General features: G+C 40.3%; 1 protein-coding gene and 1 long non-coding RNA gene across 4 annotated transcripts in view; one reads left to right on the top strand and one right to left on the bottom strand.

The window, feature by feature from the left end:
* Positions 1–873: 873 nt before the first annotated feature.
* The window catches only part of LOC125767122 (uncharacterized), a 241,659-nt gene continuing 218,868 nt past the window's right edge, over positions 874–23,664 (top strand). The window contains exons 1-3 of one of the 2 annotated variants that reach the window (XR_007418741.1): positions 874–1,360; positions 1,887–2,598; positions 3,125–3,181. This is a non-coding gene — a long non-coding RNA (uncharacterized LOC125767122). Of the gene's footprint in view, positions 1,361–1,886; positions 2,599–3,124; positions 3,182–23,664 lie in introns of those variants that run through there. The other variant, XR_007418740.1, reaches the window with a different exon arrangement.
* The window catches only part of LOC125767009 (frizzled), a 217,286-nt gene continuing 198,188 nt past the window's right edge, over positions 4,567–23,664 (bottom strand). Inside the window, exons 5-6 of one of the 2 annotated variants that reach the window (XR_007418717.1) lie at positions 10,870–12,590; positions 4,567–10,755 (exon numbers count right to left, since the gene is read on the bottom strand). Coding sequence is in view for 1 of the 2 variants with exons in the window: in XM_049433215.1 (XP_049289172.1) it covers positions 12,064–12,590 (527 nt within the window). In the remaining variant the exon portion in view is untranslated. Of the gene's footprint in view, positions 12,591–23,664 lie in introns of both variants that reach the window. The other variant, XM_049433215.1, reaches the window with a different exon arrangement.

Raw genomic sequence — 23,664 nt, 5'->3', positions numbered from 1 at the left:
GGTTTTAGATTTTTTTTTCGCTCCTTTGGTTGGTTGATGAAATATTTCGATGGAAGCAAATAAAATTTTATTCACGCCCAATTTAGGAGGGTTTGTGGTGAAAGCATACCGAGGGATAGCAATGAAATTTCTACCTACAAAAGGTGGTCATTTTGTTTTCATCTCTGGGTGGGATTTTCAATCAGAATGTGGAAAGCAATGGGATGATTTAGGATGTTCCAATCGATATGGCATCTGCGTCGGTATGCCGCAATTTGTTTCTTAACCGCTTTATTGACAACCAAAACTAATTAGTTTGACAATTTGGTTTGAAATTATGTTTCTCTTTCGTTATTGAATTTTACATCTGTATGCTTTTATCAGTTTATAAAAGATCGTCTAGTTTGATATCATAAGGAATATTTTAACTAAATCATAAGTTATTTGGTAAATTTAATATTTTAATTTAATTTAATAAAGTATTTAGACTAATTTTGATGTTGAATATAGAGCAAATGTTGAATATATAGTGCAAAGTGAGTAAGAGTGAGATAGTGAGTTGAAACGTTGTATTGAACCGGTATCGTTCACTCACCACGAGGAGTTTTAGCGATTCTTTTTTCACTTACTCACTCATGAGTGTAAGCATGTAGCCGTGGTGAGTCGAGTTGTAAAAAGAATAAATACGTGAGTTGAAACAAAAATGAGTTGAAACGAAACGTTTGAAACACATGAGTTGAAACGGAATACATGGGTAAAATACCCAAACTAGCCAAATGAATATATTTTTATAGAAAAAAATTCTAAAAATTTGAAAATTTCCTTAGGGTATAGCCTAAACTTTTTTTTGAGCAATTTAGCAAAATTTTTAAATGTGATATTTTTTATTGCGAATTTGTTGCAATAAGTTTCTTTTCACTCAAATAATGCGTTAAATTAAAAAAAGCATAAAAAATCAGAAAAAAATTTCAAAAAAAATTTCCACTCGAAAATTTCCTAAGGCTTACCCCTTACGTTTTTTTTGAGAAATTTTGCAAAAAAAATTAAATTGATTTATTTTAATGCCAATCGGTTGCAATGTGTTTCTTTTCACTCAAGTAATGTTTTAAATAAAACAAAGAGTGAAAAATAATCAAAAAATCAAAAAATGCAAAAAAATAAAAATTTACTAAGGCTCATTTTTCCACCAAGTTTTGTCTACAACTCGGTCGGTATCCAACGGATCGCCAATCTTTAACCTGTGGTCGATAGATGGCACCAATGGCTACATTTTCTTCTTGGACGGCCATGCCCTCAGATGTCTGTGCCAGAAGTTATTCGAGGAACCAAGTTCCATACCCTGTTTGAGAAAATGTAAAATTTTCTTCATTTTTGCACCAAGGTTTGTCTACAACTCGGTCGGTATCTAACGGATCGCCAATCTTTAACCTGTGATCAATAGATGGCACCAATGGCTACATTTTCTTCTTGGACGGCCATGCCCTCAGATGTCTGTGCCAAAAGTTATTCGAGGAACCAAGTTCCATACCCTGTTTGAGAAAATGTAAAATTTTCTTCATTTTTGAGCAGTTCTGCAAAATTTTTAAATGTGATATATTTTATTGCGAATTTGTTGCAATAAGTTTCATTTCACTCAAATAATGCTTTAAATTAAAAAAAAGCATAAAAAATCAGAAAAAAATTTCAAAAAAAATTTTCACTCGAAAATTTCATAAGGCTTACCCCTTACGTTTTTTTTGAGAAATTTTGCAAAAAAATTTAAATTGATTTATTTTAATGCCAATCGGTTGCAATGTATTTCTTTTCACTCAAGTAATGTTTTAAATAAAACAAAGAGTGAAAAATAATCAAAAAATCAAAAAATGCAAAAAAAATAAAAATATACTAAGGCTCATTTTTCCACCAAGTTTTGTCTACAACTCGGTCGGTATCCAACGGATCGCCAATCTTTAACCTGTGGTCGATAGATGGCACCAATGGCTACATTTTCTTCTTGGACGGCCATGCCCTCAGATGTCTGTGCCAGAAGTTATTCGAGGAACCAAGTTCCATACCCTGTTTGAGAAAATGTAAAATTTTCTTCATTTTTGAGCAATTTAGCAAAATTTTTAAATGCGATAATTTTTATTGCGAATTTGTTGCAATAAGTTTCTTTTCACTCAAATAATGCTTTAAATTAAAAAAAGCATAAAAAATCAGAAAAAAATTTCAAAAAAAATTTCCACTCGAAAATTTCATAAGGCTTACCCCATACGTTTTTTTTGAGAAATTTTGCAAAAAAATTAAATTGATTTATTTTAATGCCAATCGATTGCAATGTGTTTCTTTTCACTCAAGTAATGCTTTAAATAAAAAAAGAGTGAAAAATAATCAAAAAATCAAAAAATGCAAAAAAATAAAAATTTACTAAGGCTCATTTTTGCACCAAGTTTTGCCTATAACTCGGTCTGTATATAACGGATCGCCAATCTTCAACCTGTGGTCGATAGATGGCACCAATGGCTACATTTTCTTCTTGGACGGCCATGCCATCAGATGTCTGTGCCAGAAGTTATTCGAGGAACCAAGTTCCATACCCTGTTTGAGAAAATGTAAAATTTTCTTCATTTTTGCACCAAGGTTTGTCTACAACTCGGTCGGTATCTAACGGATCGCCAATCTTTAACCTGTGATCAATAGATGGCACCAATGGCTACATTTTCTTCTTGGACGGCCATGCCCTCAGATGTCTGTGCCAGAAGTTATTCGAGGAACCAAGTTCCATACCCTGTTTGAGAAAATGTAAAATTTTCTTCATTTTTGAGCAGTTCTGCAAAATTTTTAAATGTGATATATTTTATTGCGAATTTGTTGCAATAAGTTTCTTTTCACTCAAATAATGCTTTAAATTAAAAAAAAGCATAAAAAATCAGAAAAAAAATTCAAAAAAAATTTTCACTCGAAAATTTCATAAGGCTTACCCCTTACGTTTTTTTTGAGAAATTTTGCAAAAAAATTTAAATTGATTTATTTTAATGCCAATCGGTTGCAATGTATTTCTTTTCACTCAAGTAATGTTTTAAATAAAACAAAGAGTGAAAAATAATCAAAAAATCAAAAAATGCAAAAAAAATAAAAATTTACTAAGGCTCATTTTTCCACCAAGTTTTGTCTACAACTCGGTCGGTATCCAACGGATCGCCAATCTTTAACCTGTGGTCGATAGATGGCACCAATGGCTACATTTTCTTCTTGGACGGCCATGCCCTCAGATGTCTGTGCCAGAAGTTATTCGAGGAACCAAGTTCCATACCCTGTTTGAGAAAATGTAAAATTTTCTACATTTTTGAGCAATTTAGCAAAATTTTTAAATGCGATAATTTTTATTGCGAATTTGTTGCAATAAGTTTCTTTTCACTCAAATAATGCTTTAAACTAAAAAAAGCATAAAAAATCAGAAAAAAATTTCAAAAAAAAATTCCACTCGAAAATTTCATAAGGCTTACCCCATACGTTTTTTTTGAGAAATTTTGCAAAAAAAATTAAATTGATTTATTTTAATGCCAATCGGTTGCAATGTGTTTCTTTTCACTCATTTGGATCAAATTTTCTTGTGATTTTGGTCTGAGGTCATGATGGCCATTTTTAAATCAGAAAGTTTCAAGGATTCCACATTTACCTCGGAACATTCTAGTTCTTTTTGAGCAGGATGCTGAAATGATGCAGAATTTGTCAGTTCAACTCGAACACCCTGCATTAAATTTGATTTTTAAAAACATTCTTAAGGTAAGATAGATTCCACATAAACTTTACAAGATTCCATTTCAACTTAAAAGTATCCAAAAAAGCCTAAAATTTTCCCACTTCGACGTAAAAACTCTTCAATGAAATGTTTTAAAATAAAAGCATAAACTTTTTAGTAAATAGCTAAGGAAAACTACTCAACTTAAACGTTTGGAATAATTTTGTCAAAAAAAGTATTGTGTTGAAAAAAAAATATTTTTAATAATTTTCGGATAATTTTTCATAGTGAACGAACTTTAAGAAACGAGTTTTCAGCAAGTTTTAAAATTAAAAGCCGTATTAAAACTGATATGATATGTACTGAAAAATTAATAATAAATTATTCAAGACACAAAATAAACTACAGTAGAACTATGCAATTTCTCCCGCTAAACCATGTCGAGAAAGGATCGAAAAGAATCCGCCAACAAACAAACGGCGAACAGTGAATCAGCAAACACACACACAGGAGGACATTATTTTTCGATCAACATTGGCACGCGGTTCCGAAAGAAAGGAAAGAATGTTATCTCACCAGCCGAGTAAAGCGATCTTGTTCAGCCGCGCGAACGTTTTGCAGCTCTACACAGACCCAGACAGACGAACGGCGAAAGGAAGGAAAATCGTTTCCTTTCCCCATAGCGCGACATGCCTATGTTCTACAAAGGAATGTGTGTTTGTTGAGCGATGATGATGAAGCGAAGAAGTGAAGCAATTATGTGAAGGGTGAACAATTTTCATTTCTTTCAGGCACAGATCTGGCATGCAGAACATGCCAGACGGAAGGTAAAGGACATGCCAAAAAAAGAAGAAAGAAACACGATATAAAGATTCTTCTAATAGTTCATATTTTTGCTGATGCTGCTGATGCCTTTTTATCCGATGTACACTTTTATCATTATCTTAGTCACCTCGAGCATTTCCTCTTCCTAATGGTTTTGTGTTTGTGTGTCTCTGTATATAATATATTTATATGCTTCTTTTCAATCAACATTTTTCTCCTTTCATCACTGTTGCTGCTGCTGTGTCACTTATTTAATAAACACACGAACACACGTTTTGTTTTCCATTCCCTTTTTTTGTGGGAGCAGAACACGTGCCGCCGTGCGTTACCTGTTGCTGCTTTCTCGGGTAATTTATGTTACGATTTTTTCCCCTTTTTTTCTTACCCCTTTTTTCACGCTTCGTCTTACAAACTTTCATGCTAAATATTTTATTCAATGTTCGCATTTACGGTAATGTTTTTTTTGTACATATATAGAAACACATACCGGACACCGGAGAAGCATTCTGCGGGACACAGTATTTTGAAACACTTTTGCACAAACTTGCCAGCGCGGAAAGCCGTAACCGGTCGGTGTTGTTTTGAATTTTCCAGCATTAAGAAGTGCGTTACGATATTCAAGCCTAGCGCGTAACAACTCAGATGAAAATTGCTCTCTTTTTCTCTCTCTCTATCTGTTTCTCTGAAAGCTACTCCTAACGCAACTTCTCTGGCAGCTGTTTTTCCTTCCCCTGGCCGTATTTTTCACGGTGAAGCGGGTTGTTTTGCTAACGAAATCTAAATTAATGACTACATGAAAGGCAAACGCTGAAGGTTGATGGAGAACGTGGAATTTTCTTTTCCGCTTCTCCTGTCCATCATTCACACCAGCATTCACATTTTATGACACATTGTTTAACAATTAATTTTCTGGTTTTCTTAAACCACTTTTTCACTGCTCTTCAATAGCAAGAGCCACATATAACTTAAAACGCTAAAAAGGTAAACCATAACCTTCTGCCCTCTCGGGGTATGCACCTTGTACGTGTGTCCATCTCTACAGCTACAGATTGATTCGACTACGGTTTAGTCGAATATTTGGCATTTATTGAAGCGATGATGATGCAACAAAAAAATTGCAAGCTTTTTATAGCCTTTTTCCAGTTTGCAATTAACAAATTTATTATTTTGATTTTCTTCTCTCTAACGACTTAATTCCAACTTTGTTTGGCCGATCACCATCCCTGTTCGATAGGGAATTGACAAATGTGTTAAATCAGATGAAATGTTAAAAAAGTATTAGGAAAGCAAAAATTTAAAAATGAAATCTTTCGCTAGGAGCTACGAGAACGAAATGAAGCCAAGCCAAAGGGGAAGCTGGGTAAGTAATAGTTTTCAGGGTTTAGTAAAATATAAAATTATTATCAAAACAAGTCCATTCCGTAGTCTCCATTTTCCTTCTTTTTTTGTTGGCATCCATCCTGCAGAAGAGTTTCCGGTTCGGTTTTTGTATTTCCAGCGTTTGGACGATTCATTTTAACCAACTGCTCTGACATTTATCTTCACTTTTCACATCCTCCTTTGCAGCAGTTGCTCGTGATTAATAAAGAAAAAAAAGCAAATTCGAACTTACGGACAAAAATACGAGCAAAACAACAAAAAAACTGGTTCGACAGCATCAATCTGACCTCTGTTTGGTGGCACCAAACAGACAAAAAAATGAGGAAGGAACTTGCGCAATTTACGCGACACCATCATTCCGCATTACAGGACGAAACTCCTTGTTGCCATACACGAACAGGCCGGCGTGGCGGAAAAAAACTTCCATTCCTTCTTTTGAACCTGCCAACTTCAAAAGGTTCTCCATTCACCATTGGACGAGTTTGGTTTGTGTTGCCGCAGCGGCGAAGATAAAAATTTATTTATTGATCCCAGGAGAGAAATCGCCCATTATCGCGATCACTTCCCGTTCCATGAGCGCTTGCAAAAGAAAATGAGTTGGGGTTGGAATAGGTTTTGATTGGAACGTGTGAACGCGACGCGTTCAGGACGAGTCAGGACAGCAAAAGTTTTATTCTCGTGAATGTTTTTGTTTTTTTTTTTTTGCTCCCTCCGTCTTTCATTCCGATTCCGATATTATTACGTGGAAAATTAATCGAACCCATTTTTAAGTATATTGAGTAGGAAAAAAATGAAGGGTTCGTCGCTTATACATTAATCGGGTGTGTGGTTTTTTTATATGAAATCTGAGCTTAATGTTGTACGAGTTTCACACTTTACGAAATCAATTCCATCCTCAAGAAGCCGAGACACATCAAAAGAAGGTGAAGAAAAGGTTTTGCTAATGTCCTTTCGGATGTTCGGACGGCAAACAGAAACTACTATCGAATGGCAAAACTGAAGCTGCATACAGTCTCATCGAACCGTATCGTTTCTATTTTCACGCACACACCAGAAGAAAATAGTAAACGAACTCTGGGAAGGAAATGCTTGCATCTGTTTACCTTTTTTTTCTTGGAGTTCGTTCCGGGTGAGGAAGTACGTAAAGGTAAAAGGATAGGAGAAAGGATTTTGTTTGCCTGCCAATGACAGAAACGGTTCCATTCGACGGTTCCCCAAAACAGCCGAACCTCTTGAGAGTTGATTGAGTTCGCGAAAGGAAAACCCGTCCTCACTCTGCTGTCTGGTGTTTGGAAAAGACGAGATAACTCGAGAAAAAGAAATCCCAGCTTGGTGCTTACTTTTGTTCAAAATTGGAAGAAAAAAGTAAAAAGGAAAATTTCCTCGAGAGGTTTGCTACAGCCAAAACGGTATCGACCGACGATAGTCCTTTTGTTTAGGAAACGAGCAAACGACACCACAAACATACTTAACGAAGGTTTACCCATCACTATTTTCGTTGCCTTTACAGTTTCTAGTGCTTTGTTTTGCACTGTTCTCAACGAAATCTCGGCTCTCGGCTCGTTGGAGAAAGAAATCGCTTTGATTCAAAACGATTTTCTTTTTGCTACCTAATTTGGTTTGTTAAAAATTTAAATATAACGCATCCAGAACGTAAACAGGACTATTCCAAGACTTAAAAACGGGATGAAAAATGTTTAAATTTTAATTTCATTTATCACGGGTGCTTTTATCCTACCGAAAACAAGTTAATTCCACTGGAACAGCAGAAGATTTTTTTGTTTTTGAAGAAGATTTAAGCTCTTCAGAAGTTCGGAAAAAGGTCATTAAAGAAAAATTATCTCAAACATGGGATTGGTACCATGACAACACAACTTAATTAGACACATTTAAGAATAACTTAAAAAAGGATTAGTTAAAAACATAACGTTTTCATTGACCTTTCATGGAGCACTTAAAAAACCTGGACCTAGGTATCCAGTGAAGATTTCTTGGAATACTAAGAATACACTAAAAACAAAAACTTTAGAAATGCTAAAAAAAATTGTCTGAAAAATCATCATTATTTTGGCGATAAGGCAAGCAAAAAGTTAAATTTTTCTAGTTGCAGAACTAGTGTTGCATGAATCTTTTGAAGAAAAAAAATGGAAATTCATATAAATCTTCCGTGAGGAGTCATTCAAATCATGAGACGACTTTCGGAAGTTTCATGAGTCCTCAAAGATTTATGAAGTCTTAAAAATTCAATAATCCTCAAAGGTTCTTCAATCCTCAAAGATTAATCGAGTAGACTCGCAAAAGTTTAAATAATCCTCAAAAATTTGTGAATTCTGATAGATCCATCGATCCTCAAAAATAACTTGCAATGCAAAAGCGTTATGATTTTGCACATTTTTTATGCGCACCCAAAATTTATAATATCACTGTTGAAAACTGTTAAATCAATTGATTCTTAAACTTCAAAAACTCAACTCAAAACATTATGAAAATCTCCTCAACATTTTGAGGAGACCAGGATGACTTTACACACATTTTAAGGACTTGAAGCTTCGGAATTTATAAAAAATATGTTTTAACATGTCCTAAATATCTTCCTTTAATACATTTTCCATTATTCAACATAACACCAAAGATGTTTAAATTATTGGAAGCTCGATCAGTTCTACATACAAGCTTAATAGTATGAATAGCTTCATCAGTGTCAAAGGATGCAAAAAATATTTATTTTATTACAAAAAAGAAAAAAAATGATACCCCCAAGCCTGAATGCTGCATATTGCTATGTAATAAAGCAACATTTTTGCATCGGAATGCCAACAAACCAAGCGTCGGTGTCATCCGGCTGAGCTGAACGTGGCTTGCGGGACGAGTGCCTTGAAACAAGTGCGCAAATCTGAATCACCATAAAGTGTTCGAGCGAGCAAGTGAAGTCGTCGCAGTACCGCGCTGGCAAAACAAGGCAGCAATAATCGTAAAATTAAATTAAAAACATAAACACAATTTTATTTGCCGTCAACCGATACGATGCTGCGGGGCAAACAGAGCGCACTCCCGATGAGAATAGTATAGCAACAACAACAACGAAAAACCTCAGAACTCGAAGCAACAGGAAGGAAGATAGAATTCATGAAAACAAAATACGAAAAATCAACAAAAAAAACAACCAACAACGAACGATGTCGTGTACGGTCTTTCCCTTAGTCTCCGTACCCGCGGCGGAGATGACAAGTTGGGGTCAGAGCCGGGATTAGTTGCTGTCTTCTCTGTGTACTTTGCATTTTAATTTTCATGGCTCGTTTCATTATCCATTTCATGTGCCATTTCTAAGGACGATGCAAAATTAAACAACCGAGCCCCTAAACGTATATATCCCGGCAGTCATCATCCTGTTACGCCCGTCCCGTACACGTTTGGGTAATGTTGGGCATTAATTTATCACGTCACTTTTGAGGCACTTATCCACAATTCTGGAGTGGAAGAAGTACGTATCCATGGCCAATTGGAACGCTTTTCCTGGGCGGTTCCCGAAATGGCCTTCCGGAAAAAAGGTACATTTTCAGTGCAGTATAGGCGACTTGTATGTGTTCCAGCTTCACGTTTCCGGGAAGGTTAAACGTTAATTGAAAAATTATTGTATGACTTCTTGGTGGAGATGGAAACGGGGAGCTGTGGTAGCCAGTTTGGTCAAAGTTCACTAAGCGACGAAGCCTTCGGGGATCGCTTGTTGCGCTCGTAAGGATGCCCTTTTGTTGCTTTGATGGCATTGTTTTTAAATCGCGCTGGTTGATTGTGTTCCGTGACGTCGTCCTACTTCGCTTCCAGGCTGCGCTGATGTTACGATGATTAATTAAGTTTTCCGGACACGTGGAACGAAGGTACAAACCACCAAAACCACAAAAACCAAAACGTGTGCCGCGACCGAAAATTTACTTCCCAAGAACGCTTTACATTTTCGCATGGAGTTCCCCGTATGCACGTGGCTGTACGCGGCATAATCTGCTTCGGATAATTAATGACTCCTTTCCAATGGGACCCGTGTAACCTCCGCTTCGAATTACAGTTCTTGTTCTGGCACGTCAAAGGATTCTTCCCGGGCGATTCAGTTACCGGGATACGTAACCCCATTTCGGAGTCTTGCAAAGTTTAGGACGGTGTGACACTATCGGAATCTCAAATCACTACTAGCCAGCATAATGAGACGCCATCGCGCACACAAACACACGCAGGCACCAAGGAAGTAGTACGTGACTGATCCACACACGAATAGCGGCAAGCTGGCGATAGCCCAACATCCTTGACCGGGCTTAGATAGCGGTACCGAAGCGAAGTGGATGCTGGACCATCGCCACAACCATCGCATCCGATAATGGCTTACACTGTCATTAATATTCATGTATGACGACGATTGGATTTTGGTGCGGCTTTGTAGCAGCACCCACAGCTTAGTAGGACTTCGTGAAATGTTCCAAGTGAACAATTTAGCGTACCGAACGGGTTCATCCTGTTCATCCTATCCGAGGGCAAAGTAATGACATACTTGAAACGGCAAAGGTTTTCGACGTAATAATGGTTCCCGTATACAATCTCGCCCATGCCCGTGCCAAGATTGCTCGACTTACAAAAGGTCCCGGAATTGTCCTTAATTAGTGGATTGGATTGAAGCTAGTTAGCATCCATTTTTGGAACATGGCGGCACTGCTTTAAATGTCGTGCCAGATAGATAATGGGTTGACACGAAGGTTAGGTCGCATTTCATCATTCGATGCGTCGATGAAAGCACTCGTTGGCAGTAACACAACATCCCTGTAGGCTGAACGTGTCGCAGTATCTAACCCGGGAAACAGCTTCTTCTGCAGGATGGAAACAGGAGGATGGCGCATTAGACGAGGAAGCAACTATGTAGTATGTTAGCGAATAGAGCAACACTTTCAAATAGCAAATCTGGAGTTTAAAGTAGAACTTACATGTAAATGCAATACACGCAGCGCGTAACTTCCTAACTATTCACAGGCACCGTTCGGGTGCACCATTTTACCTAGCAAATTCGAATTCCTTTCGCCCGGGGGGAGTTTGGTTTGTTACGTTCCCGTACTTATTAGCGGTAATTAGTCTTATATCGGTCTATATGTACAATAACTTTTCTTCATTAAAGATACAGATCCATGTGGTGAGGGAAGGATCGACGCGAATTATTACAATCTACTTACGAATTGCTAATGCTAGGTAGCAGAAGGTAGGTATGGTACAGCTAGAATCTAGTTTTCTAAGTCTTACACACATAGGTTTTGCGGGTTTTTTCTTTGCGATACGAAACATTCGTACCTGACTCCTCTCTTACTATATGTAATGCGTCCTGTAAGACGTTTATGTCCTGTATCGCAACTTCAAGAATTATCCACTAGAGAGTGGACCCGAACTCGTCCTTCTACGGTTGCCCTCGAAATGCATCACATAATTTCATGTATGTACTTTTTAGTTCTGACACATCTTCTCTCGCGGTTACTTAAGCATTGATTTGTTCTTAATACAGTTCCCTATCAAGTTGCGATAGTTAGCTCAGCGGCGCAGGGATATTCGTGTAAGCTAACCAGTTACATGCGAATCAAGGTTACTGCCAGCTATACACAATATTACGGCATAACGCGTACGGAGATTAGACGGAAGCCACCATACTACCTGTACAATATATGTCTGCGCTGCTACCGTTAGGCAGCGGAAATGAGTAATTCTAAATGCACTCTCCTAAAGATGCGTTACTACATAGATATTTGGTCAGTTCGCAAAATTAACCTCGAACGAAACATATCTTCTTATCTATGTGGGTTATCTTCCTACCTCTCCTTCCCTCTTTCTCTATATCTGTCAATTGTGTTCTAAGAGGATCTGGGATATAGCTGCTTCTCTCGGTTACTCCTGTGTTGCGGGGTTTAATGTCAACTTTTGAGGCGTTCGGTTGAGTCGGATGGTGAACGATGACGTACGGGATGGTGACAGGTGTAGGTCGATGTGTGATCAGTTTTCGCGCAGGATCTCTGCAACTCGATCGTGCAATGAGTGCATGGTGATGATGGTGATGCCTCTTCCTAAAACCTAATGACTCGCGCGGTAATGCGCACCGCCGGATGATGGGCAACGATGCGCACCCGCGTTACCCTCTACTAGACGTACGCACCGCGACTCCGCGTGTCCTTTCCCTGGAGCCGTTCGGCAAACTGCCGCCAGCTGACGACCGTCTTGCCGGACCACAGCCACACACTAGACGTCACACCGACCAGCATCGAGCAGACATACTTTACCATGTAGATGTGGAAGATGGGCTTCGGGTCGGGCGGACCGTGCCGTGCAGCCGGACACGGAATCGAGAAGATCTTGCACATCTGTCTGTTCCACTGGATCATCCAATCGTCGAAGTGGTAGTACTCGTAGAACAGGCACGCCAGATACCCGAGCGACGGCAGTATGAACAGTCCGCTAAAGAACCCGATCCGTAGCATTAATCGTTCCAGCTTATCGGTTCTAGTGCCGTCGTGCTTCATCACGGTGCGGATGCGGAACAGCGACACGAAACCTGCCAGCAAGAAGATCCCTCCGATCGACAGGTAGATGACGAGCGGTATCAGCAAAAACATGGCCAACGAGTGTGTGTCCAGCTGACCAACGAAACAAACACCTGACAGAACGTCACCTGTAGAGAGAATGGGAGAGAGAGAACGTGTTTCTACATTAGATGACTGGTTTCGTTTGTGTTCCTGTCCCGCATCAAAACGGACACAGGAAGAGGTTAATAAAATTATCTATTCATAACGTACACTAGAGATTCCCTCTCGAGTGGATTCTTGAAAGCTTGCACAACAAAAGCGCAACCTATGTATGACCTAAAGGAAGTGTAAAACAAAACATGCCCTTTGGGAAAGAACCTCCGCTTAAACTCCCTTTTGCCGAGAGAGCAGGTTCGGATTTCCGAGTAGTGTAAGAACTATAATTAAATTAAAGAACGAAGCAATGGGAGGCCGTCGTCCCGTTACGTTTTCTTCTGTCTATAAACATTATTTAATAAAAAAAATGGCAACCGGTCGAACCCTGGAACCCTGGCCACTCAAGTATCAATGCCCGTTGGTCCCGACTGTATGAGCATTAATCACGGCGTTTTTCACCCTTGCTTTCCGCCCTGCTAATCGTTCTAGAGGAAGCGTTACGCGTACGGATTGTTGGGTCCGGCTTCCCTGATCCGCCATACGCGCCTTAGTGGCCTTGGGGAAATTGTCCATGGGATGGGTGTGTGAAATGAAACGCTTACAAATACACGCACCGGATCCCGCACATCGTGCCACGGGGTTCGGTTTCACCGGCAGGGAGTCTTCATTCACAGTTATGTTATCCATTCCGGGTAGTATAGGCTGAGTGTGCCATTTTTCTTTCTTCCCCCCGTTTTGGATTAGTTGCGAATCTGCAGAACAAAAAGAAATCGACGGGAAATCTCATTCAACTCGGTTCGATTAAACAGTATGGTTGTAACACGAGTCGTTTCAGCTTGTACTCGCTATTGGGCAAGCTTTCATCGCTAGACCGACTCGCGCACGCCGTCCAATTAATATTTGACCACTTTCCAGAATGGAAACGCACCCGCTGACAGCACGCGTTGCAAACGGGGAGACAAAAAACACCCCAAAGCTTTCGTCCTTTAACTCATTACGTCGAGTGTGGGATTTGCTGTTTGGTTAGCTTAGCAGGGGACATCTATCCCCTTTTGCTCCCACACTGTGCGACTGTTGTTGTATGCTTCGAAATGAAAATCCTACATTCTTGGCACGCTTCAACGCGTCAAACGACTGCTTTACATAAACGTTCATTCGTTTTACGCTGTGAAAGTAGCGCATCCACAGTGATTATCGCGGAGTGGACGGATTTGCATAAATTATCATACAGACATTGTTCAAACACCCGTGGAAACATGATCATCGTTCGCAAAGGGGGGGTCACACCACAATTTGCACACCGCATGTGTAGTTTTTTTGTTTTTTTATTAGTTGCTTTTGTTTAGCCATTGCCGTCAATTCGTTCTTTTCGCTCATTTGTCGCAAGGACGAATGGTGCAGATTGGCGAACGAAAGAAAAACCAAGAAAACCCCTTCACTGAACAACACTCACACGGCGGGATACTGTTAGATGTTTGCTGCGCGTAGTTGTGCAGGAGATAGCAAAAGTTTTTTTTTATCTGGCCAGCGCAAAACTTAACCATCGCCAGCAGGGGTTGGTCGGTTTGAGAAATGGTGGAAAATATTTCGTGAAGAAGCATGATTATGCTCGGGGGAAATAACACTGGAACGCATGCTTGTCAGTATTTTCCACCACGATTTCATCAACGGCATACGGACCGCTTCGGTGTGGGCATTCTTTGTTATGGTTACATTCTTTTCCATCTTCTAGCAACTTTATCCGTTGATGTCTTGCGGGACCTTTGCGATATGGTCGATATTGTGCTGTTACGGTTCGCGCTTTACTGCAAGCTCATTGATGGTGGCCCGGAGCTGGAAAGCTTTCAGCTTCTTCTCGAGAGATTTGTGCGCAAAAATCTGAGTTTGATTGATTGTGTTATGGAACTATGATAGAACATCAAAACGGTGCAATCGCATTAGGTCAATTTGTTTTACCATCAACTTTGACACCGGCAACCAGCGGGAACGATGGAACGTGAGCATTGCGCGTTATCAAAATCAGTGAAAATGCTAAAGAAAAGCGAATGTACCGTTTAATAAATTGAAGATTGAAGGCAAAGAAAAATGGGTTAATGAATGCGATTTTTTTATTTACCGGTAAAAGCTGCTGAAACTTAATAATTATATTAGATATGAAATTTAGAAATTTCTAATTACCCTGCTTTTTCCTGAATTTTTAACTAAAGCTCATTGGACGAACCAGTATAATCCGTACCTCACTGAAGTAAAGCTCCTCCCGAAACTTTTTCTATGGCATAAGTAATTCCATAAGTTCCTAAGAAGAAGAATCTTCCATAGTCTTCATTTGAAACTCTCTGATGTTATTGTTTTCAACTTTCAATCTTAAACTATTGATCAATTTCTCATGCTCATTAACGGTTCTCTGGTAGAATTGCTCGGAGCACTTTCAGAACATTCCATATAAGGCCGAAGTTTTTTCAAACTTTCGACTTCCCGCTAAAGAAATTTCGTTGGGGGAGGAGGATCAATGAATGTCGCTGTAGGATAAAACATTATTCATCCAATAAAAAAAAATTGAGTAACAAGTTTTGTTAAGAAATATTTTGGGGGTTCTCGAAGATGTCACCAATAATCCATAAATCCATCTTGATCGTTCACCAGAGCAAACTTCTTTTCATCCAAAAATAATATTTTCATTGAAACAAGAAGTATGAAATATTGATGTAAACTTCTCCACGTTAAGACTTATCCCCTACAAATCATTTACCAGTTTTTACTATATTCTTGAACGGGAGAATATTAAGGGAATATTATTCTTATACAAAATCATGGCAAAAAAATTTTAACGTTAAATTAAATCTTGTTTTGATATTCACCAGGGATATGAAAGAGTTCTAGATCATTTTAGGTTGAAGACTAACATTTTGGAAATAACTTATTTTATTTAGACCCTGCATTTAAATTTGATTTTGTTTTAATTTAAAACAAATTTCATAGTTTCAACTGGAATTACCTACTGCAAGTAATTAGACATAAATGGCTCCAATTTCAAGGATTCATTAAATAGTAATTACTGGCAATTCACAATAATGCAACAGCTTGCAAATTTATGCACCACGCCTAATGCAAGCGATTGTAGTGTAGGGATCGTAAGAAGAAACCTTTGACAGATAAGTAAATTTGGTAGCAACTACAACATCCCATTAACACCTCAGTATTTTGTGCCATCTCATCCCACCCAACGGGAACATGGATTAACGGTTGGAACGCGCAACTTAAAGTGGCTCATCATGCAATAACGGAAGCACGGTAGGAAGGATAGACATGTACGTACAATTCTGCATAACAGCGCTACACCACCGGACGACCTTCTCTCTTTGAGGTAATTCTGGAAGGCCCGAGCTTGACCCAAACCAATCTAACCACTATTACTACAACACCCGCTCGGTGTGAAATCAATCAAACAATCGGAAAGCTGTCAGAACATTTGCACTCGTTACTGACGTTAATTGCGTCTAATCTCGACGCTGCATCGCGAACTAACGGATCCGTGAGCACCTTTTCGGCTAACGTGGGACGCCCAGAACGGTTAGGTTTCCTCCGGGGGGCATCCCCGTACTCGGATACCTGGTAGAAATGGCCAGTAGCATCGGCGCCTCACCAGGAAGCCTTTCATTATGCCCACTTTATATCATTTGCACTCACTTTGGATCGCCTCCGGCAAACGACGGTGCAGGGAAAATCGATAGGAAAATCACCTCACGGGCCCTCGAGGCGTCTTATACCACTCGTTGGCTATGATAGTGGTTTGCGCTCACAAACGGTAATCAGCAGAAGTATCGCAGAGAACGGTTCGGGTAGATTCTAATGGTAGTCATAACAAGGAGTTGGAGCGAGGCCGGTTAAACCGGTATCTGCCGTACTTCCTGGCTGCGCGTAGTGCGTGTCTCGGTTGGAGGTTCTACGCGGGTGCAAGTTGACAGACACGCGATGCTGCCAAACGGAATCTTAATATGTAATTAATTTCACAACTGCAAGAAGCGTTTTCCCGTCAAAGAGGAAGAAACTTTAGCGAGGTTAGGAAGATCGTGCCGAAGCAAATGCTACCTGTTTCTGGTGCGTTTCAAAAGCCCAAAGAAAGGACGTCCGTTAATACCGTAGGTTTAACTGACGGATCCAATTACTTACAACTATTTTGCAGATCGGAAGATTAAATTGCAAGCTAAATTTTCTTCCTCTATTCTTCCATTCAGGAAGAGTGGCTTGCGTAGAGGATCACGATTTCGAATATTCCATTGGGGCTGATCTCTTTTGAATAGACCAAAGATGCCCATCAGAACCAATGAGCGTGTTTATTCAAATCTTGCCTCTCAAACTGACACTACTGGAAATTGAATTCATTCTCTGAAATTGGATAAAAATTTATTCCAAGCCTACATCATCTTAAAGCAAGCAGCCAGAGGACGACATCAGGAAGGCACAACCCACACGACTACCACGGTATCTCGAGGAGCTGGCACTTAAATTCAATCAATTCCAGCAGCAAAGATATCCAACCAGAGCAAAGAAAGTTACCATCCCGACAAACCGAACGACCGATGGGAAGGCGAATACTGAAAAGTGATACATTTCTTCGAACATTCCCGCAGAATGGAGCTTATGGTGGTCCACACTCTAGACGACGTTAATATCGGATTTCCTTTTTAAATGGCCAGGGGGATGCGTCTAATGGAAAATGGAGAAAATTTATGTCTCAACAGTGAACGTTACGCTTCCGAAGATATAGGGACATCCTATTCCAGCCGGGCACTCATCTTTTCTGCTGCGTTTCGACGTAGCCGGAAATCTTTTTTTTTTACCAAGAAACTCAGCATCAAGACCGAGTGACCCGTTGTGTACAATAAAAGCCGGAAGAAAGGAGTCACACCGAAAAGGACACACTGGTATTTTGCTGGCCGTTGCTAGCTGGTTGGGACCATTTTTCAACGTTCCTCCGTTGGGCCATCTTTACAGCAATCCATCGCACCACGGTGGGCAGAATTGCTTTGCCATTTCCTTCCCAACTACCGTGCACTGTGCCGGTGGTGATGGTTGGACAGTAATATAAATGAAAAATTGATAATTTATGGGTGTATTTAAAATGAATCGTTTGCTGCCGGTGTGTGGCAGACATTGCTGGAGGAAACCAGATGGAGCTGTGAATGGGTCCAAAAGCTCTCGAAACGAAAGCTTCACGCGTGGTTTCCTTCTTTGTTCTGATAGTTGTGAAGACACCCGGTATTATCTTGAGTACCCGTTAAAGGTTTCAGTACGATTTCTTAGCGATTGGCACAGAAGTAGTAGCATGATAGGAAAAGCTTCTTTTAATTTCCTTTTATAACTACTTGTTTTGCTGCACGAAACAATCTCGTTACTAAGCCGCACTGGTATCGCATCGTTTGCAAGGTTTACGACACTTTTGATGTATCGAAGGAAAGTGGAATGCTTTATCTAAACTTGGCACTCAATCGTAATGAACCGTTCGGTGTACTTAACGGATCTAATTTAGCCTCCATCTTTACGGCAGATACCGAACATCCGCCACCGGTAAGATGGGTTTACACATATCCTCTCTGTAAGCTGGAATCCTTTTTTCTCCATCACAGGTTCCCCAACCCCTAGACTAATAACCACGAAACCCGTCCTTACATTCTCACCGTGCCCGTGATATATACTGCGTTTATCATTCTCTCGCCTTTTGACTCCACACCACACCGATAACGCTCGATAAATGGTTCAATAAAATAAATTATTAAAATCACATCAAAGATAAGTGGAAACGCAGCTGGGGCCGCATGCAACAGGACCGAAACCATCGTCAGTTTGCAGAGGACGGATCATCAACGTGCCATCATCCGGTTTTTCGCTTCTCTTTTTGCTGAAAGGTGGATATAAAGTTAAACCTGCATGAAAAGTACACGCGCGTAAGTCAGCCGCCGGTATGGTGTGACGTTCGTGTACGCAACCTTGGCGTATTTTTCATCGAATTAAGGAGTCGTATTTTGATGGGTGCGTGTTGTTGCACTATGGTGATTAATGGTGGCCATTTTTTCATGTCTGTCTTTCACAAATAAAGCATCGTAAATTTATTTTTTTGTAAAATAAAATTTAAACTTTATGTTTTCATACATTACAGTTTTTGCAAACAATTATTAATTCAAAATATATTAGTTTACTTCGGACCATCCACAACAACACTAGCAACAAAAACAGCAATAGCCACAAACCCCAGAATCACAACCGAGTATGCCCGGGATAAGGCAAATTACAAGGAGGAAATGCCTTGCGAAAATTGTAATTACTTCAGCCCTCTGTGGCTCACAATACGGCAAAAGCCGTAATCATGTAATAAAATAAAAAAATAAATATATTAGATCGCTTCGTCCTCTTATCCTGTATGTCGGTGGCGCCCTCTGCTGTTAAACCAGCAGAACTGTCGAAACGTTCGAATCTTTTGACACCTAGTTTGAGTGAATAATTTTTATATTACCCGAGTCAATAGAGTCTCAATCCTGACCGGATAAGCGAATAACATGGATAATCTAAAAGAAATATGTAACTGCGGTTCCCCCTTTTTAGATGATGAATGTGTACATTTCCGTATCTGTGTCTCATTCTGTTCCTTTGAACAAGAATGTTTAAAGGAATTTATTACATTTTCTAACAAAATCTCATAAATCCCACAGTGCAATGGATCGCACCATGTACGGTTTTCGTCATTTTCTCACTACGCCCGTGTAATGTATGAAGGGGTGGTGCTACTTCCAAGATGTACATGATCCATTGGAAGCTTGATTTTATGTATGATAAAATATTAATAAAACGCTCTACCCATCATGGCATAATTGATTGATGTATACAATCAACGTCGGTCGGTAAATAGCGAAACGGGAGCAGAGAAACACATTAAGCGCGTTGTTTGAACAAAACAAAAAAGAAGAAACTCCAAGTCGAAGGGAACTCAATTTACATCACCTTAACCACCAAGCATCTAATGGATTTCTGAACAGCACCATTCGCCGATTTGCTAACGTAAAGTAATGTGATGTTAAATAATTTTTACTACACACCATAACCCATCGTGGCTCATCATGGACGGGGGATCCGGTAAATAAAGTTGTAGGCCTGTTTGTTCCTCGTCTCGACGATTGTTGCGTTCAATTGCCATCGCAATAAGCCAGCGGCAAAAGTAATGTGCATTTGTGATGTTCTAGAGCTTGTGAGGATAATAGAGGAACGCATGCGAACCAGCATTCAACCGTGGCTGGATGCTCGATAAATTGCAGCCAATGATCTTCGGCTCGCAACACACTTGATGCAGGTCTGTTGGCAAGCAGTTGATGTCTGACAGAAGCGACTGTGTCACAAATATCCTGACACAATGCAACGGTATATCTACACGAAAGGTATTAAATTTTATGAAATAATATAAACGATCGTGATTACAGGATAATCATAGGTGTGCCCTAAGTTGTGCTGATGGATGGCGTTTATGGTACGCCTTCGGGCTGCGCCGTAAGTGTGTGACTCTCGATGTAGATGGTTCCACTGTCACCTGAGTCGAAGGCTGAAAGCGAAGAAAACAAACAGCCCGCGGGCAAAACTATTCCACAGTACCGTGTCGATCTGCTCTCACTCCATTGCCTTGCTCCAATTGAAAGCTTAATGTCTTTATTTTAAAAATTCGCTCGCTTTCGTTTACAACATCTGCCAATGAGCACGTTCACAAGACGGGAGATGCTCACGTGCACGACGTTTTCGTGCCGTTTTTTTTTTTTTGCTTGAAGCCGTTCGGCACCGAGATGGCGACGGTAACTCTCGCTGTGAACCGAAGGTGGAACGAATCTTTCGACAAGCTCTTAAATGTTACTTCTGAACGAAAGTACCTTGTCGGCAGTTAATGATGTCGAATTTCGGTTACGCCTAATTAGATCGAGAATGTCCCGCGTCCTACCGGGATGGGGGGCCAAAAGCTCGGTGACGTGGTTTCAAGCATTTGGAAGTATCGCTGTGGGACGACCGGCACATTTAAGACGACGGCACGAAAACATGCCCGAACGAACGTTGACGACAATTAATTATTTACAATCCAGCTGTAAATTATTTGCTACAGCTTTGTTGCTTTGGTGTGTTTGGGCTGCCTAGTCAAGCTAGTGACTATCAAACCGCCGAAATCAGAAGATATAGTCGAGCGAGATTTAGCTAACGTGCGCAAATGGACGTTAGAATTTTACTATTTAGACAAACAAGAATCAATCGTTCCGCTGCGTAAATCTACTGCCGCAAAAGAAGGTCTGGATTCTGACAATATCTCTGCAAACAAAACCACAACCACTGGATAAAGGGACGTGTGATTGATTGATAAATAGCTGACGTTTACGGTACAACGACTCGGTAAAGAACCTGGCGAAACAGGGACAACAGCCCGAAATTCGCTTCACGGGTTTTATCTTTCCGGGTGGTGCTTGAATCAAAGGCAAAACTACCAAAAAGTCGTGCAACCGATTAGTGCCGACCACAAATTTACCATGGAACTATAAGATTCCGGTTTCACGGTCGTAAAATTCTAGCCGAACTCTTTAGAATGCGCAAATATGTGAACGGCACTCCTATTAGCGAATAATATATTTTGCTACTAACGAGCCATTTTTACCCATTTCTGGAGTGACTGCAGCCAGAGTTGATCGTGGAGTGCCGAAAGTTGGCAAAGATCATTTGAATTTTACGACCCAATAACACCTATCAATATGTGCCGAAGCGGAGAGATTTCGTCGGATTCATATCGTTAGAAGTAGATCGTCAAGAAATGGAAGAGAAGCTGTTTTTCGATGCTGCCTATCAGAAACATCGTAAAACGTTCATCTGTGTGCGTTCAGAGTGGTTCGTGATCATGTTTTGGCGATGGATTATCAAAACATTATTTCTCAAGTCACTGTTAATATCCACTGAACATGCGGTTATCTGTTACGGGTTTTATTGTGGAAGAAACACAAGAACCTAATGTCGCGTAGAAACCTCAAAATAATGTATGCACTGATAATCACAGGCTTGATGCTGTCGTTGCCGGTGGATTAATCCGTCTTGAACGCTGACAGTGTCCCTGCCCGGTCATCAAACGCGAGATACGGTCCAGTAAGTTCGATGTCACTTGAGAAGTGGGCACAGGGAATAGGGAGAAAAAAATATGTCCCAACAACGAATACATTCAACATGACAGGCGACAATATGCTTCATTTCTCTTGATCCGCTACAACGATTCCAACGGGAGAAACATTCCATCTTCAAATAGAACACACATACACGATTCTCACTAATCCATTGAATAGACGAGAGCGGTTCCAAAGTAAACGGCTTAGACGAAACCGGCTGGCATGGAAGTTTCGTTCCTTCTGTGCTGGAGGTTCTTTTTTTGTCTATTTCAACGAATGATCTGTTTTCCAACTCGATCAGTGATCGTAAATTTATCATTCCGACAATCTCCAAGTACCAACAGTTCCCTCCGGCAGTGAGTCCAGAACGACATGAAACTCTTCACAGATCTTAAGCTGGCAGAGATACAACAGCCGATCGTTTTAGCTGAGCAGCTAAAATTCTGAAAGGGGAAACACAACACACTGCTCTGATTGTGGGGTGAGAAAAACGTCAAACCCCTGTCCGATTTTTCGACTTTTGATCTTTCTCACCGTGAACCATACTACCGGCTACTGACGGAATAGGATTTCTCAGATTGTCAATGTCTATAATGTCTGCGCACGGGTAAAGTTGCCCCTGGAACGGACAAAAAGCTTCAGCCGAAGATCAACGACCTGTGGAACATTCGCTCCACACCATTCGCGACATATCGAAGGCAAATCACAGCATGCGAAGAGAGGTGACTAAACGACCCAAAAACGTCGTGATGCTGGGGTTTGCGAGTAAAGCTAGCAAGATTTAGCATATTTAATAAACGTTCATAAATTAGCAAAAGTTTGCAAATCGTCCAGCTGGCTGGAGTGACTCGCGAGTGCCTTGCCTAACCGTTACCAATTTTGCCATCGTTAGCATACAGCACACATAAAAGAAGAGCGATATGTTGGTTCGATTCTTTCCGCATATAACTACAACGAACCTCTGTGTCTCTTACTCTTCGCCTACCCACAACCACCCCACTCCCTTCGGCTCGACCAAATTAAAGACAAATTAATGGTTCATCTCGTGGGGGGGAAATTTATGATCGTCCATAAAACCTACCGTTTATCGTGTGATATGGCAAAGTCGATCGAGTTTGTTTTTACGCTTGGTTTTGGGGGGTTTTTTCTCGTATCGGTTTCGGTTTCGCACGGAGAAGAGATGAAACCGAAGCAGTAAATCCTATAATAAGAAAGTTCCCTCCTTCCGGCACACACACAAACATAGGCCCAATATCGATAAATGATCGTAAATATGTTTCACTAATTTTGGCTGATGTCTTTGGAAGGGAAAAGTTCTATCCACATCGTGTTTGCCCTAGGTACCGATTCGTAATTTGTGATAAGCGTCCTGTGTGGAGATCGGCAACAACAAAAAAAAGCGAAACGTGAACCATTACCAAATGAAAATGAAACAATCGCGCCATCTTATCCCGATAGCGCGTAACACGAAGCGACAACACATCCCACTCTGTCCGGAAAAAAACTAAGACAGTGTATACAAACAGCACATTTTTATTTTGCCAGCATATTATGGTTTTTTTTCTCCTCTCCGACCCGGTAGAAAGCTCCTTTCGCGCGTCCTGCCGTAATGGTTTATGTGAGGCGCGTTAGGATTTGCGCGTCGACCATTAAGGATGATTTAGTGATGCCGATAAAAGCACATTAAAAGCTACTGATCTTTCGGTGTTTTAATTTGAAGGCGGCAATGGACCAAATTTATGAGTTGGGTGCCCCATTCTACGGTTTATTAAATTTGTGTTATCAGCATTACGAAGGGCTGGCTTGTTTTACGGCTTGTACATTTTAAACGGTGTTGGCTGTTTTCATTGCCGGTAAAAAAAGGAGAACATGATGCGTATTTACAAGTGGAAGG

Source organism: Anopheles funestus, chromosome 3RL, assembly GCF_943734845.2.
Source record: "Anopheles funestus chromosome 3RL, idAnoFuneDA-416_04, whole genome shotgun sequence".
Taxonomy (NCBI): domain Eukaryota; kingdom Metazoa; phylum Arthropoda; class Insecta; order Diptera; family Culicidae; genus Anopheles; species Anopheles funestus.
This window is presented reverse-complemented; position numbering and strand designations above follow the sequence as displayed.